The sequence below is a fragment of the Plectropomus leopardus genome, chromosome 18 (assembly GCF_008729295.1).
Source record: "Plectropomus leopardus isolate mb chromosome 18, YSFRI_Pleo_2.0, whole genome shotgun sequence".
NCBI classification, from domain to species: Eukaryota; Metazoa; Chordata; class Actinopteri; order Perciformes; family Serranidae; genus Plectropomus; species Plectropomus leopardus.
Window position 1 is genome coordinate 18079342 of NC_056480.1, and position 18470 is coordinate 18097811.

At 40.3% G+C, this 18470-nt stretch overlaps 1 protein-coding gene across 1 annotated transcript in view; it reads left to right on the forward strand.

Annotated features, from left to right (window-relative positions):
* Positions 1-4789: 4789 nt before the first annotated feature.
* Positions 4790-18470, forward strand: part of c18h18orf21 (chromosome 18 C18orf21 homolog) — a 30237-nt gene continuing 16556 nt past the window's right edge. Inside the window, exons 1-3 of the mRNA XM_042506575.1 lie at positions 4790-5098; positions 13816-13838; positions 14222-14442. Coding sequence (XP_042362509.1) covers positions 5004-5098; positions 13816-13838; positions 14222-14442 — 339 coding nt within the window. The 5' untranslated portion in view covers positions 4790-5003. The remainder of the gene's footprint in view (positions 5099-13815; positions 13839-14221; positions 14443-18470) is intronic.

Here is an 18470-nt window from a genome sequence, read left to right on the forward strand (position 1 = left end):
GATTTGCTGGCATTTAACCGTGGCAATTGCAGACTGTAGCCAAAATCCCTGCATTGTTCAAAAGGTTTTTACCAGGAGACGAATTATTTGTAGAAGTCTCTTCTTGCTCACTATATAGATATCATGCCTCATTCTAAGCTGATGAAAACGCAACAATACTTATTTTTAGGTGATTACACACCCAAAAAACAAACTTATTATATTATATTTCATTTCTGCCAATATATTTCCCAAAATCCGACACACGGGACCTTGAAATGACAACCATTGTATACATCAAATCATGGGTCAGACATTTAGTTAAACCCAAAGCTGACTGTTTGGCATCTGTCAAACACAATAACTTTCCCATCATACCTGTTCAAAACTGATGTTCAAAGAGGTTTACTGTAGCCATTTCACCATGAAAGTTGTGTACTCATATAAAGCTTTTCAAAGCTTTTCAGGGCATGTCTTTCAATGCTAACCTTCAATCATTTCATTATGAAAAGCACATAATGGCAGAAGGCTTTACTATTCCTTGCTATGCCTCTCCTTGTTATTCTCCAGGGATACACAACCTTTTACAAAGACCTTAGCTGGTCCCTCCACTGGGTCCCTTTCCCTTGGTGTCTTGTGAAAGAGCCACTGTTCTCTTGGGTCCTGGATGCCCGGATCATCCTGATCCAAACAAACAGTGCTTGTAGAACCAACATCTTTGTTCCCCCTCAACCTGATTATGCATGGTGAAGCAAAATAATCTGTACCAGCAGCTCTGCTTCCCAAGTGCACACAGCAGCCAGTGCATATGTTCAGAATGTACACTTGTTTGAGACACACAAACACATCCGCTTATTGCCTAAAAATGGACGTTGATGATAAGATCTATAAAGAATTATGCTCTAGGGTGCTGGTTTAAAAAAAACTGTGCCAAAGGATGTAACAAGGTCGAATAACCAGATCACTTTCTTTTGAGTTTTCACATATCTTCAACAAGAAGCACAGTACGTGCTTTTATTTAAAATAGCAAAAGAAAACCATGAAGTCTCCTGGCATGCAGCTTCCAGTAACAGTTGAGTGGTTCAGCCCTCTTCACAAATAATCTCCACTGAGGGTGTAATCACTTCAAATGTTGACTATAAAATTATATTGATCTTGCACAGTGGCTCTTTGAAAAAGGATTTCTCATCCCACTGATTGAGGATGAAGTTGAACATGGAGTCCTTGAAGTGATGTTTAAATGAATATTCGTTAACTCCCAAAGACGCAACGAAGCACTTGAGCGAGGGATGCTGTGACCTTGGTTTTCTCGTAGTCTGTGCTCCTGCATCAGACCATTCATCCACACGGTGATCTGAAGAATGGCTGCAATAAGTGCATCACAAGCAGGGGGTTGCTTGAGGATTGCTTGCTCTCTAAATGATGCATTAAAATGAGAAATGCTTTCATAACTAAGGAGTAGAGGTCTGGAATACAAACATGCACACATGTGTTCATGCACACATGTTTGCACAGGAGGAAAAACAGAGGGACTAGCTGCTAAAAAGTAGTAAATAAGCTACGGATTAGCAAGACTGCACTGTTTATGCACTAATGACTAAAACATATGCAGCCAGTTATCAGTACACAGCATAAAAACTGAGTGACTGAATGACCTTCTCGCTATTAATTATTAATTCAAGTGGATAATTACACTCATTATAGGGTATAGACTGTTAAACTCAGCAATGTTCCAGCTGGAGATGTGTGAAGTCAGGGAGTTCTGCAGGGAAATGACCTCAGATAACAGCCTGCAGACAAATGCATATCTGTGCCTGGCATCAGTATGCAGGAGAAAAACTGATTGAAGTGGACCCTTGAGTTGTTATAGCTGCACGACAGCGCGAAGTCATCGCAAAGATGTACAACACACACAGCCGATTATAATCGTGCACTTAAGCACACACATTCACAGTGCGTTGTGCCTTTTTCTCCCGAGCTTTCTCAGCACTATTGGAGTTGGTGTTGCGTTTCAGAAGTGATAGCTGGCTCGATGGCTGCTGGGATTGGCTTTTCCCTGCAGATGCTGACAGGACATTTTTGGATGTGTCTCTGCTCCCCTTGTGAGGTCCTCCATATAGGTGAAAGAAGAGTCCTGCTGGCACCAGTGAAACCACAGCACAATGGAGACAATTGGTGGCTCAATGAGTGGTGCATTATTATATTAAGGGCTGCAGCTTCTATCATCTGTGAGTCAGCGCAGGGCAATTTTAGGGTCCCACTGGTGAATCTACAAATGTGCACAACTCATGGTGGACTCAAAAGCATCCATTGGATTTCTAATGTGTGGAAATACATTTCTTCACATCTCCAGGCTGCCTTCAAAGACTTCCTAACACCATGCCTTATAGTTAAATGATTGATCTCCACAGACTGCAGGGTTCATGTACCCTGCAGGAAAATTAGCTTCATTTCTAACTGCACAAACCAGTGGAGAAGTATTCTACAAGTCTTTGATCATGCATTTTCATCATCTCAACATAACAACATTCATTTGTGCCAATTTACTGCGAGACTTCAGAATCAGTGAATAATAGTCAGCCTACCTTTCCATCACTGTTCTCCCGGCTCTTTTTCATGTCGGCAGTGAAGACGGGATATGGTCGCACTTTGAGCACCAACCTCTGTCTCTCTGTCTGTCTGCCTGCCTACCTGTCTGTCTGTCTGTCTGACTCTCCCCCTCGGAATCGCGAGTCAATTTAGTCCTGTAGTGAGGGAAAATCCGTTTATCCGCGGACTACACTTAGGAGGAGCTGCACCGCTTGGCTATTTCAATCTTGTGAGGAAGCGCCTGCCTGACAGCGCCTGATAAAGTGAAGATTTACTCGCGGACAAAGTGAGAAGCAATCCCTCACACTTTAGCTTACTCTATCAGTTTCTGTGCGCTCTATACTGGCCCAGTGATTTAATATCTCTTCAGTGTGTGGTGGCAGCCCCCTTCTTCTCCTCCTTCCATCCATAAACAGACACACGAACACATTCATCACAAAGAAAGAAGTATAACCTGCGAAGAACATTTTAAAGGCTATAAATAACGAAATGCGTCTAGAAATAATGCAAATAGAATACCAATGAACATGAAATCATAAACTCTGTGCTGTTTGTATTGTATATTTATGCCCCATGTTGTATGCAAAAGTTCCAAAAGGAACAAAAGGATGGAAATTGTAACTTAACGATAAAAGGATGCCGTCAGAGGCATTTTTTCTTTTTAAATCAAGTTCCAGTGGCACCATGATAAATTATAAGAGGCTACGATGAGGCTGAATTATCCGATTTTGACTAAAATTGCAGCATTTGTCATAAATAAATGTGACTAACCGTTAGGCAGGGTGGATTCCGGGAAAAGATGTGCGTAAAACGCACCGGTCCGGCGATCAGTCCTTGGGCACCCTGAGAGGAGCAGAGCGGGCGAAGTAGCCCATCTATTGTCGTGCTGAATGAAGTCCCCCTATTGTCTCGAACAAAACCTCCTTGCAACTTATTGTCTTGTCATCTCCCGTCTCTGATTCACCGGGCGTGTGTCTGACCGGGTTGCTTCATGTGGTATCCGCACCCCAGAGGGTACCCATCGGTGCGCACTCGGTAGGCTCTCCCTCCCCGCTGCCTCAAAATATCCAATTTCACATTGTAGCTCATTCTCCTCCCAGCAGAATTCCCTCTGATCCCCGATGCAATCATTTCACTGGATCCTGCTGGGGGTTTTGTGGACTCAAACGATACCTCGAGTCCTTGCCGGATGGCATAGGTTAATGTGTGTTGTGGACTCAGGGAACCTGGTTTGTTAGTGCGCAGGATACAGCAATAATGATGTCAATACAGCCCCACTGTCGTCTAACATCGGGTAATTCTTACTGTCCAATAAGATCTAAGGAATGATGACATCAAAGGATATCTGTTCAATAGAGCTGGGCTGCGGTAAATTAATAACTTATCTCGGAAATGCAGACATGAGTTCGTGTGTAAGTATTTAACTTTGGCTGTAACATTGCTGTCTGATAAATTATCACAAGTGTGGATCCCAGACTGGGGCTGTTAGTAACCTAATTCTTTATAAATGAGCCTTGAACAAGCATTTTAAAAGTTCATCCTAAATCAGGTTGGTCTTCCAAAAAAAAAACCAAAACCAAAAAAATAAATAAATAAAAATGCGTACACATTTATTTATTTATCTATTTATTTGTTAGTTAATTTGTGCACAGTTGAAAAAAGGCATAAAATCCAGATGGATAAAAATGCGAAAGAAATGAAAAAGAAATGTGTCAAGAGAGGTCAAGAAGCCAGAGGTTTATACAATAACAGAGGAAGAAGAGAACAAAGAAAATACCTAAATTAAAATTTTACAGAAAAATACAACAGAATAAATAAAAATAAAACAGAAACACACACAACACAAAGCAAAGACAAAAGGTAACAAGAATAAATATATATGTATAATTAAATTTTCTCTTAAAATTTTCTAAAGTTAATGACTTCTTTAGCATTCCATATCTGTACACTGCGTTATCCGAGAGATACTGGCCATGTTTTGTTAGGATTTATTATCATTATTATTATTATTATTATTATTATTTATTTTATCTTTATTTCATCATTTTCAATCCATTTGATTTTAGTCTATTTTAAGGACTTTCCAGTAAGTAGGAGAGAATGATCTGTCACAGTAAATACCAGTAAGCTACAGAACAATACAGTAGCTCCGCAGTGTGCCTCCGATTTACTCAAGCTCCCATAATGCACGGTGGGTGACGTCACAATGTTGCGACGCAGCGTAGATTTGCAGCAACTCAGCGGTAGCACCGTTTTTATCTAAACTGAATTTAAGACTTATACAGCAATTACCGGTCGCTGCAGTTCCCGCGGCGTTTACTAACCTTAATTTTCACCCCGTTTGTCATTTTAACGTTTCCGGAAGAAGTTTTGACACGGCTCTTTTTTGTAGGGAAGTTACAGTTTTTCACGAGTCGCAGTTACCCTGTGTGAAAATGAAGACACCTCCTGAAGAACAGTCAGCCAACTTTCTGTTGAAGGCGTCCTTGCTGTATAAAGAAAAATGCCCGGAGCTATCACGGCACTTCCTGTAAGAAACTTTGTTCAAAATGCTACTTGAATTTCACTTTGACAGCTGAGTCCTTATCGTGTGTCCTGTATTGATGTAATAGCAGCATGTCGGCACTAGGTGGTGGAGCTCGACCAGTGTTAGCAGTCCTGCTAATGTGATACCTGTGTTTATGGCGGGAACAATATACTGAAATCTTTATTTTCTAACATTAGTTAGAGTGTTGTGTATTTACTTACAACTGTACAATAACTAAAAACATTATTCTAAAATGGTATCTGTAGAGTTTAAATAGTGACTAATTATACAATTCACATTAGGCTCCCCTCTGTTAACCCTGTGCCTACAGGCTACAGACAACTTATCTCGTGACATACAGTAGGCGAGATGAGACATCCACCAGAAGAAAGCACAACAAGGCCCTGTCGGTCAATTCACACCATAGCCTATAAATTAGTGCACCACCAATATGGGGATTTTGGAAACCGATAACAATTAAATAGGGGAAATAAATTCATAGGTTACCAATGTGGTGGTTTTAAAGTGAATTTTTGAGCTAAAATGACTTTTTCTGTGCGGATTGTTCACTGTTTTTGCATCGATATGACCATGCAGATGTACTCACAAGGCTGCTCTCTTCAACAAATAACTTTATTAAAAAATGTTTACCATTATAATACACTTTCAACTAATTCTAGAAATGAATAAATGACTGGACATGCTCGATTCCTGGGTTATCTTTGCTTTGCAGTTACTTGCAGACAACTACATCACCATTTCTGGAGATGTTTACACCTTACTGCCCATTCACTGTTGTTTTTTAGCCATCTGTGATAGAGGAGAGACCATTTTGTTTGAGCTGAGCATTTTTAAGATGAGCATTTTTAAAATGTAGAAATAATTGTTAACTTGAACTGATCATATAGTGTACATATAAAATTGATCTAAAAAGTAACTGAGTGTATTACATCAATTTTTAAACATTAAAATGACCGGATAGACTTTGAAACAAAAAATCAGCATTTCCTGTGGTCATAATCAAATTACGGGCTTGTTTTATTGGCGTGTTAACAAATATAAATGATAGTTAACAGACCTTTAACATTATTGAAAAGTATCTGTAACCAATTCAATTGATGTCCAGTGCTGCACCGTGCTTTAAAAGACCAATCAATTTTTAATTGATAACCTGTAGTGGTGGGACTCTACTGTCATTGTTTTCTTGTTTGTTTTGTTTTAAACAGTGAACCACTGTTCAAATGGCTGAATATGTACATCTGCTTGAGAATTGGCTGTGATTGTTTGTAGTGTTCCTCATCTTATCACATATCTGTGCATTTTATATTTGAATATGATTATGCGTCATGCTCATATTTTCACTGCTTTTGTCAATTTGCCCATATGAGGATGTGTTACATCCATCTTGTTGACAGATCATCAGTGACTGATATGCATTCACAGCTTGGTTTATCATTGTGTTTGTACCTTCGCAAAAACAACTAGTCCATGAGTAAGATTTGGCTGCTGCTGGTGCTTGTGCTCGCTTATTACAGTCTTTAGTGATGCCGCACAATCAAGATATTGTTGTTGTTTGAACATTGGTTTGTGCCTCTTGTTGTGAAGCTTGCTGTTAGTGTAGCTGCAGTGGCTACTGGTAATACTTAATATTATATTTGAATGTGCATAGGGCTGTGAGTACAGTAGAAATATTCAAAAACTTGAAATTGGTGTATCATGACCAGAGACAGCAGAGGATAGGGACTGTGGCATTCACTTTCGCCCAAGAGGTAGAAAACCTGCAACTACCAAAATGCACTGCGCAGCAGTGGACCAATAAATGCTCCCCCGGGTGGGTGATGTAATGCAAGCTTGTCTGTTTTAACACAGAAAACAAAAAGGCGGTCAGCTGGTAATAAGTGATGTGAAATTACACTTAAACAATAAGATAAAACATGTTTCGAAACAAAATTTTATCAGCGCTGCTTAGTTTTACTGTTTGATCTCAGTATTTTTAGCCTTGGTTTTGACAATACAGGAAACAGTATGGTGCCCACTTCTTGTTAACAAATTTTTGTATTACAGCCAAACAGTGCACTATACCATGTTTCTGAAGAAATTTTAGTTTGATAGGAGTTTGGTCTGAGTTTGAGAGAAAGAGAGAGAGCCAGGTCTATCTTGATCCGCTTTTGTACTTGTTTGCATTAATTGTCCTTAGACAAAATCCAAACTATATTTTAGTTTAGATCAGAGTTCACAGTGGGATTTAAGTTTGTCTTTGCATCTCTGGTTCTTGGAGATGTTGAGGTAGTTTGGGTCAATGGTCATGCAGGAGTAAAGTTGTATTCTTATCTTGATCGTTTCTCTTTGAGGGATATTGTAAATTTCCATTATGTCTTGTTGGTCAGCATTCATCAGGGGGTTCGAAACATGCAGTGTGTTTCCCCTAAAAGATGTAATGTTTGTGCAGCATGTATGAGCTATTGCAACTGACGCATTCAGCTCGACTTCACTGTCATTCAATCTCATGCATTTGCACAGTGAAATAGATTTCACAGGGGAGGTCACAACACCTTCCTAACAAACAATGCACCATAAGGAAAACATAGTGCTGCAAGCAAAGACAGTCCCTCTAATCATCGGGTAGAAGAGACAGACAGTCTGTAAAGTCTGTCTCTTCTCTTGTATCTTTTGCAAGGTTGTCAAAAGGACCCATACAGAGAACCACATCTTCTCCAACTGTATCTAATTAGCCTCTAGTAGTCAAGTCTTTTCATCCCTATCAGAATAAAGCACAATACTAATTAAGTTTCTAATTTGGATCATCATTTACAGCTCACTGCTTCAAATTTATTGCTTTTGCCAACTTAGGAATTATTATTAATAATAATAATTGTTAGTATTTCCTCTGATGGTGTATCCCTCACAGTTTTGATTGCCTTATTGAGTAGAAAGCTAAAAGTAATTTCATGAAAAATCCGCTTAAGCCTTAGTCTCTGTGTGTGTGTGTGTGTGTGTGTGTGTGTGTGTGTGTGTGCGCCTCAAAGACAGAAATAGATTGTGTGTGTGTGTGTGTGTGTGTGTGTGTGTGTGTGTGTGTGTGTGTGTAAGCCCTGCATATTTACAGTTGTACCGTCTGAGCGCTCTAATTTTCTGTATCATAGTATATATGGGTATTAGTGCATTTAAAGTGTGTAAAAGTGTGTGTATGAACTCTTGTGTGTTTGAGTTGGGTTCCAGCCACGTCCCTGTATCCTCCAGCTTGTTTTCACTTTCACCTGAGCCAGGAAATCTGTGGGCACGGCCATGAATGGAAACAAAAACAGAGGTTTTCGTAGTGAAACCCCAAAGTCAGGGTCATTTTACGGATGTGTGCGAGCCCACTGCTATTTTGATGCATTGATCTATTCCACAGATTCCCTGGCTATGATGAAATGTGGTTATGGAGAACATTTTGACCACATTTAACTATAACCACCGGCTGTCGAGCAGGCAGGACACGAATTTGAATGTTTGGACCACTGGCTGTAGGATCTGGCTGGTTTTGTGCCAAAGCGCCTGGCAGAGATGACTCGGTTAGCGGCCAGAGCCAAAACTCACCCTTAAGTGTGATAAGCTAGTTGACTACTGAATCTGATCTTCATCCAGAGTGATAATATGGAAGGCATATCAGGAATTCAGGAATTATTGTTAAGTATAAACGTTTCAGACAGAGGTCTTGGACACAGTTGATAAGTTAACCTGAGGGGAAATGAAAATGTTTTTGTCAGCATCCACTAAAATAGCTTTTCTCTGTGGTCGGTGATGTTTTCAGTCCTAATGAACCACAACTGTCACCCCGCGTTCATCTGGGGGTTTCCACTGTCTTCGCTTTCTCCAGTTATGGTTTTGGTCATGCGTCACTGGAGTGTTTTGTGTCATGGTTGTACTCATACTAACAACTACACGTATTTGTTTGGAGATCGTGTTACTTGCCCTCTGTCACTGTCTTCACTTTCCGTCAGGCTGATGATGACTGATTGTTTTTGTATGTTAGCATCGGGGTCACAGTGAGTTTTAAGTAGTTTTTGGTTTCAGTAAAACATTTTATCAGTGTTAACTTTGAGTAAAGGCTTTCACTGAATTATAGCAGTCCACTGTTAGTGGTCTGTGTGTGTGTGTGCGTGCGTGTGTGTTTCTAGGAGTGTATTGAGTGAACGTGACAGCTTGTTTCATGTGTGTGCGTGTTTGTCCTTGTATGTGAACTGACGTCACTTTTATTGTGGCTCATGTTGCCAGACTGGTAAAGCTGTTTTCCAGTAAGTTCATATTCATAGTTGTGTGTGTGGTCACTGGGCCTCACTGACTGTTCTGATAACCAAAACACGCAGGATGTCTGCAGGAAAAACAATGTCATAGTGACGTGACTTTTCAAAAGCCTCAGCTGCTTTTTCTCTGCATTGTTATTTTCTTTCCGAGAGACCAGCATATTGTTTATGTTGATACTGATATATCTGATACTGATAATTGAATATCAGCCAAAGGTATTGGAGCTGTTACATATCTGTGGAGGTCTTTGTTAGGCAAGCAGTTTTTAAAGCAGAGTAGGGCTGCAACTATTAATTTTAATATCAAATAACTTGACAGTTATTTTTTCTCCATTAATTAATTTAATTTATTTGTGCAAAATGTCTGACAATAGTGAAGGATTACCATTATGATTTCCTAGAGCCAAAAGAGATGCGTTCAGATAGATTGCATGTTTATCAAAAAGCCCCGTTTTTGTCCTAAAGACTTACAGGCAGCTCCTTAGGCACAGTGCTGCTTTCATTCTCACATTAGTGCCATGAATTGGCAAGATTCTGATGAGATAAGCATCTTGTTACCGGGTTTATCATTAAATATATTGCTATGTAGACAATATATTACAATTTTTATGCATCCATGCTGGCATAGCTGTGGCTAGAGGCATTATGTTTTTTGGTTGTCTGTCTGTCCCAAATAACAAAATAACATCATATTCGACACAAACGTGTATTTGGACTCAGATATGAATTGATATCTGTCTATCTATCTATCTAGATATATAAATATATAGACAGATATTCTCGCGGTCAAAGGTTATGGTCAACTGTGTCTTTGCATCCATCTCATTCTCTCGAACAGAATATTTCAAAAAAGATTTTAAGTAATTTCCTCAAATTTTGGCACAAACATCCACTGGATGAACTGATCAGATTAAATTCTAGTTTTTAATCTTATTTTAGGAAAACTGTGATGTTGTAACAAGCACACCGCCATATTCATAAATGATCAAGCAATTAGAAAAGTTCTGTCTGCATTTGTATTCATCACCACAGTCACTGTAACATCAGACATCATAGCATGACATTTTGTGCAATCAGAGTAAAGGAATTAACATTTGCCTATATCTGTAAAAAAAAAAATAAAATAAAATAAGTGCATGCATGGTCCTTTAGGTACACCACAAAACAAAAAAAGGACAATTAAAAAGTGATACAGTATTTAGGAGAATTGATAAAGTATCACAAAACATAATTAACAACAATACTCAAGTGGGTCAATGTTTTCTTACACCTCTAATCACAGTGGCCATGTTTATCAGATATCATTTTTACCACTTGTACCACCTTAATTTAGCATGTTGGGATTCTGATATTAATTAATTAGCACCAAACGCAAAGTACAGTTGAGGCCGATGGGAAGTTCTGCAGGTAATAAACCAAATTATTGGACATATTCAAATGACCTGAAGTTTGCGCTAAATTGAGAGTCAGGGATCACCAGAGTTATGATTCATGCTTTAGGCGACAGACGGTCTTTATCTTTGATTTTTTCAAAAAAGGTCACTACATTTTTTCCGCCCCACTGCCAGCACCTTTTGAAAACTATTTTCCCTCTCTCCCCCGATACAACCACTTGCTCTCATCTCTCCTTGTACTGTATCTCTCGTTTTACGGCTCCTCTCAGCGGGAGCCAGCAGACATCTCCACCCGTACAGAGAGCTCTAGACTGGGAGGCACCTGCTGGCCTCTTTCTGTGTCACGTCCAGCTGATAAATTGGAGCCCTGCTGGTCTGTGCTGTAGATAGAAGGATACAATATCTGGTGACACACCAAGTGACGCTGACCGCACCACTACCTGAACCTGACCGTTGTGTCTAAATATCTCTGAGTTACAAGCATCAGTGAAGGTTCTTCAGAATATGCCAGCAGTTGCACTGTTTTCCCTGATGGTAGCAATAAAATGTTAATAGTGCTTTTCATTTGGTGCACTTTGCCTCAGCCAGCACTTCTGTCTCCAATTACATTGTAGCAAACCCCCCCCCCCACCTCCATATCTTCTTAGGCCCCATATCTTCAGTGTTCATCACCACAACTAAGTGTGCACTTAAAAGGAGATGCATGACAAGTATGATAATAAGATTAGTGCTGTGGAAGAGGTCTTTGCGGTGTGCCATTTCTGAGAGTTGGCTCATCAGGGGAGCAGCGGGAAGAGAGACTGTGGGAAAACAACATTCCCAAAAGAATCCAGCTTCTCTACACTCGAGTCATCAGTGGTCTGTTCATAGCATAGACTGTGTCAGAGAGGGGGATGTAGCCTCTGGGTCTGAAAAGTGAAGCCTATGCAAAGGTGCCTTAAACCTGCATTATATTAAATGGCCAGCAGGGGAGACTATGAGAAAATAACCCCACTTCTCACTTGATTTATTACCTCAGTAAACATTTTCCTAATGAGTTTATGATCTCAATCAGTAGTTTCAGTTAGGGCTGTCGGTGTTAACGCGTTAATCGGGATGCGATTAGGGCCGTAAGTAACTTTTTTTTTATCATAAGCCAGTATTCCTGTCTTTAAGAGGCTGTACCGGGCTGAGTTTTACTGTGAATGATGACGCTGGTATCATTTGAAATGACTCAAGGAATCCAGTATTATGTCATGCTCGCTTCTCACGAAGGAGCCTGAATAATGCTCCAAAATTAGGCTACATTTTTGAAATGGAGAAACTGAACAGTGTTTGAACAGGGGTTTCTTGACCTTTGAACTCGAGATAGCTGAATGAAAATGGGTTCTACGGGTACCCACGAGTCTTCGCTTTACAGACATGCCCACTTTACTTAATTTATTTATTTATTTAGCCCATGCAGTTTTTTTCTGTCATTTGATACCTAATCAAGACAATCTGGTAGGAATTGCTTTACCTTCTATATGGACTTCATGAATGTTTTGTAATGTAAAATAATGGAATTGAAAACAGGTGATCAAAAAAAGATGATTAATCGCAACTAGTTTCGCTGCCACTGTCAGATCCAGCACTCGCTCCTCCAGAGCTCCACCCTCTCGTTCGAATATGGTCCCTTCTAGCTCCAAAAAACAAGATGCCGATGGCCAAAATGCCAAACTAAAGGCTTCAAAACGGTCAGACATAAACTTGGGTTCATACTTGGTTCATAGCCTTTTGTAGAATTTGTTTTTATGGTATTGCAAAGCAATAAAGAATGTGTGGTTTTATGTTGCGAGAATGTATTTTTCAGTGGGGTCAAGTGCACCTAATGATCATTGATTATAAATAGAGAAGCACCTACTTCCAACATAATATTCAAAACCTGCTAAATTTCTAAATTTCTTTTATATCAGAAAAGGATGATAAGGCTTTTTTCCTGAGCAACTTTGAAAAGTGTTTTTTGGGACGCGTGAGTCATTGTCTGTCCTCGACAGAGTCACACTACACCACGCCGTCCTTGAACAACTTCTGACAGGGCTTGTATATAATCTGGCAGTTTAATCCAGTCACTGATTATTAAATTTGGGGGGATCAAGGGACAGTGACTCAGACTGTGGGATGAGTGATAGCACATATGTTGCAGATCTCTCTCCACCCTGCACCTCATCTAGCAATATAATGCACCATGTCATGTATGGGGTTATTAAGAATGCAAGTGAAGAGCGTCAACAAACCGCTGTCGCCAGACGCAGCAGCAGCCAGCAGGTCAACTCCAGATTAAAGTCGACCCCATGCCTCCTCCTCCCCTCCACAAACAGCCAGCCTCGTTCCTCCCTCTTTCTGTCACACGTGCAGCTGGACAGTAAATTTCCCTACATCGATTTAAGCCCAGAGCTAATTTTAGCAGGACTTAGCTGTGGCTTAGTCAAAATGTTTTCACAATATGTCATTGCAAGCGTTCCAAAGTTAGAGGTAGCCTCATGGTCGCAGAGGCAGCCATGTGGGGGGTTACCCTATATTGTTTGGGAGAGTCCTATTTGATTTTCCGGTGGCACGTTTTCCACTGTGCACAATGGAAAGAGCTGTCTGTGACAAAGTTTTTTTTCCAATTGGTGTTTCCATTTTTGAATGCGTTTATATGCATGCTTTAATTTTAACAGAGTTCTTATCTGCCAGTTTCTTTCAGTTAAATTAATTACATATTTTTAAACATCATGGTTTATCCTTTCCCTGTCATTTAACATTGTTCCAGTGTGAAAGGACCTGTTATAATGCAAATTGAGAGGGCATTTTGAAATACATTAATATGCATGTTGAAATACTTATAAATGCTTTTTTTCCAGTATTTTAGAGAACCAAAAAGTGTTCAAGATAGGCTGTCATCATTTAAGATTGACTTCATAATTATCTTTTACTAATGGTTTTCAACATTAAACTCAGTTAGTGATTAATTTTACTCTAATCTGGTATAAGTATCTATTCAAAATGTCTCATCTTGTCTCCTGTTTTTCTTCTCTAGGCAGTGGCCTGTCAAGAATAAAGGTAAGTTAAGTCACCTGCACATCATTGACAAATTTTACTTTTTAATTTTTGTCCTGTTTTCATTTGTGCATGTTCCATCAGTAAAACCCTAAAGTGTAATAGCCATGAAGAACTGAATGCAGTAGTAAGTAGGACTTTGTCACCAGCTTGTCAAGGTTGATAAACCTCAATAAACCCTCAGCCAAACACACTGAGTCAGCCAGCTGTCTGTAGCAGACTGCCTGGTAGGATCAAACTCATACAACCACACACGCGCACATGCACACGCACGCGCGCGCGCGCACACACACACACACACACACACAGGTCCATGCCAGCCAAAACCACATCAATACGTAGCGGTGCCATTTAGTGTTTAGGCGTTCTTTCTCTTCTCTTCTCAGCACTACTGAAGGAGAAATCCTCCAGTCTGCTGCAGAGCACCTCAGTGTGCTCGTACTGTTATCAGTGGCTGCAGCCTGACAACCACCGGATGCGGCTGCGGCCCAAGCAGCGTCCATCAGCACGGGTGCAGAGTGTCCTACGCAGGAAGGCCAGGGGCAAACGACTCAGCCTGGTGCAGAAAAATCTGCTGCAACGCTTCCAAAAGTCCTCCTCCGTACTGGTGAGAAGACAAAACGCTACAACCCCACAGACCCGGTTATTGTACTGCACTGCAGCATATTGTCCTTGCAGAAGAAACACCAGGGGCATATGCTGAATTGTGTCCTCAGTTATAGTAGTGTTGAGCTAAGGGAAAGTTTGGGCTGTGGGTTGGTTTTATGGCCTGACCAATGCTGATATTAGTATTTAGGGATAAGACATGCTGGAGAACTGTGTAATGTCACAGTTTCTAATTTACCTTAATCATTTTTTGAGGATTATGTCCTCTATTTTTAATGCCTCTGCACCGACAAAAGCTGTTGCCAGAGACATAATGTTTTTTAATGTTGTCCATCTGTCCGTCTATGTGTCCCTTTCTGATACATGTGATATCATGAACACCTTGAGGGAATTTCTTCAAACAGGGCACAAACTTCCACTTGGACTCAACAATGAACAGATTTAATTTTGGTGGTCAGAGGTCAGAGTCACTGTGACCTTGCATCTGTCTCATCCTTGTGAATGTGATATCTAAAGAACATCTTGAAGGAGTTTATTCAGATTTGGCACAAGCATCTACTTTTTAGTCAAGGATGAACTAATTATATTTTGGTGATCAAAAGTTAAGGTCACCGTGACCTTGCATTTTGTCTCATTCTCATGAGCACAATATTTCAGGAAGGCCTTGAAGGAGTTTCCTCAGATTTGGCACAAACATCCACTTGAATTCAAGAATGAACTGATTCGAGACTGAGGACAAAAATATAACATAAATGTCTAAAAGGAGAAAATAATGAAGTGATAATATTTTATATCCAAAAGTTCAAAGGTCAACTTCACTGTGACAGCGTAGTGTTCTGCAAAAACACGTTCCAGTCATTACTCAACGCCATAACTCAGGAACAGAAGGGCAGACATTTGGCATGATACTGAATTGGTGACACTAATCTTTGGTGTCCACCTTGGAGCTGTGCTGATTGTGCAAATTTTCCATGCTGCAAGGGGGAATATGTGTGAAACATCCATGTTTTCAGACACGTATGTAACCTGTAAGTGCTGCTTGGCAGGTGCATAGAATGGCAAAGCGGTAATTATAGGTTTTTGTTGGGTTTTTTTTACTTATTTTGTTGGTAATTCTGGTGTTTGTGATTTATATCGATTGAGCTTTACCGGTCATGAACATATTTGTATCAGCCCCGTTAAAGAGCCCTCTAGCTGACCACTCATCCTTTAGCTGGGGTTGACCTCTGACCTGTAAAGGTGGAGAGACAACAAATAATTTTTTAGCGACGATCAAAAATGTGTCGAGTCATTACTTATTTTAACATAACAAGGCCGGCATTGTCTCTTAATGTATTGCCTCCAGCTGTTGTTGCCATTTAGATTTATGAAGTCATTTGTATTCATTCCACAGAAAGTGCCTGGTTTCATTATGGTGCTCCACTCATCATTACTGTCGTTACAGTGCTCCCATTAAGCTTAACTGTAAGAGAGCTAATGTTGCCAGACAGTGCTTTGTCAACACTCACCCTGTCCCCCCAATAGCCCCCTAACTGTGAAATTGGTCCTTTTTTGACTGTCCTTTTAGTAGATAGTACCAGGCAGAGACAGAATGGACAGCTTATTTTGGCAAGCACCCACTCGCTCTCCTGATGAGCCCATTTAGATGAGGAAACCGGTGGTGGAGCTTGTGGCAACAGGGTCATTTCCCCCTCTACAATCAGAGAGCAGTGATAAGAGGAAGAGTCCGTCTGGTGATCTGACATCAGCCCTAATGAAGAGCAGCTCTAGTGGAAATGCTGCTGCCTCATTAAAATCTGGTTGGGTTCATTTAAAATGCAGGTATTCACCACGCAAGGCACTCTGAACCCACTCCATCTCACTATCTATCAGTTGACTGTGAGGGCAAAGAGGAAGACAGATGGAGAGAGAGAGCAGTAAAAAAAGGGCAGTGAGAGAAGTGGAGGAGAATAACAGGAGAGTGAAACAGACAAGGTGAATAAAAGCCTGAGGGTGGAAGGCAGATAGATTACAAAGGTGAACAGGAAAAGTCAAATGATGGACTGCAAGAGAAAAAAAAGTTGTCATCTAGTAACCTAACTTTGCATGAAATAGTGGCTGGGTGCTCCTTCATGTTCTGCGTCTGTAGTCTGTGGTGAAGGTCAGATCTGGGGTCAGAAAGTCATCTGGAGAAAGGGATTTGAGAGAATCTTTACATCATGACACTTTTGTAAAATGTTAGATTTATTATATGTGTTTTCAGTTAAGAAAATACTATTAATGATATACTAATAAAAAGAGTCTTTTTATACAGGCCCAAGTTGAGTGCCGAGATTGGCCTAAATATAAGAATGCAGCTACAGCTGTAACATTAAAGGCCCAAGCACACTAAAAGCGTCTGACTCGTGCATTTTGAAGTATATATATTGCTTTAAATGGATATGTGAAGCTGCTTTGATGGCCCTACTCTGAACTTTAAAATTTCGGATCAGATGAGGACACAGTGAACAATGCTGTTTTTTCTGCAGCCATAGTTACTGCTTAGAGAGAGCTAAAAGGAAAAAGAGGGTAGGAATTTTTCCCAAGAAGTCATTAATTTATAAAGAAATACATTTAAAATCATAATAATACAAACTACCTACATATAAATACTCCTGGTTCTGTGGTGTTGGTAACCAAAAATCTGATGCATGCAGTATGCCGTATGAGCATCAACTGACAAGCGTCAAAAGAGGTGTGTGAGTTATTGCTTTCAGTGCATCGGGCCTTTAAAGCAGCCTTCTTCTGCATCTAAAATGCCATCAATGCTGCACCAGCATGGATTTTGTGAAACATGTTATTGAGAAATCTGCTAACTTAAAAAAATGATCCCTGAATTTTTATTCTGCCTTCGCAGCAGTGACCAGAGGCATTTTGTTTTTGTCCATCCATCTGTCTGTACATCCTATATATCCTCCAATTTGGCACAAGCGTTCACTTTGGACTCAAGAATGAACTCATTAGATTTTGGTGGTTGGAGGTGACCTCACAAAACCCACTTTTGGACATATCTCCAGAATTCAGAACTTTTTACAAAGTTACGCACAAATGTTCAATAGGACAAAATGATGAATTAGTGACTTTTTAATTCCAAAAGATTAACTTCACTGTGACGACAATCTCTTTCTGATATGTGTGAAGTCTCCATGTGTTAGAATATGCAGCGTCTTTGCAGCACTATCCCTATTTGAAGCATTGTCCGCTGTCATGGCTGCATATGAATCTGGATAGACATGAATGTAAACTGCCACTCAGCTGGTTGGCAGAGGCATACAACCACGCGGCGGTAATTCTAGTTAACAATAATTTATCATTCTGTGTAGGTTTTAACAAGAAAACCCATTTAAATCACCAGTTTGTAACTAGTAAGTTTCTAAGCCCTTAGGAGGATATTCACACCGAAACTTGCTGATTGATTTATGAATAACTGTTGCAAACCCATCCTGGACTTTAAATCCCCAAACATAAACCTGTTTAGCTCATCACACACACCCTTAGTCAAACATAACTGTGTTGTATTTCGTACCCTGAAGGCCTCTCTTACAGACACTCAGTCGTGACTGAGCACCTCTCCTCTTACTCATATGTCAACAGCAGTGTTTTGGTCACGATGGACAATGTTGATGCTTGTCCATCACGTGACTTCCTAGTAAACCAATACAACCCGAGCATGTCTTTCATGGTATTTTTACCCACTGTTTTCATGGTCACTCGCCTGTCATATACTGGCGTTCCAAGGGGCAACAAGTCAAGCCACATATGTGAGACAGTATACACTTGTGCTCAGCTGAGGGGTGATAGAGAGGTGATACCTTTAAAATGCACACTGGTGAAGCAGTGAGATAAGAAAAGGAATGTGGACTTACTTTCCTGTCGTTGTCCCCCTGGCTCCATGCTGATGCACAGACCACAACAACCCTGACAGAGAGGGGGTCAACACGGAGCCTGAATAATCAGATTAGCATCCACTCGTCTGCTCTTTAAAGATAGGAGCATTGTTGTAGTTGGGGT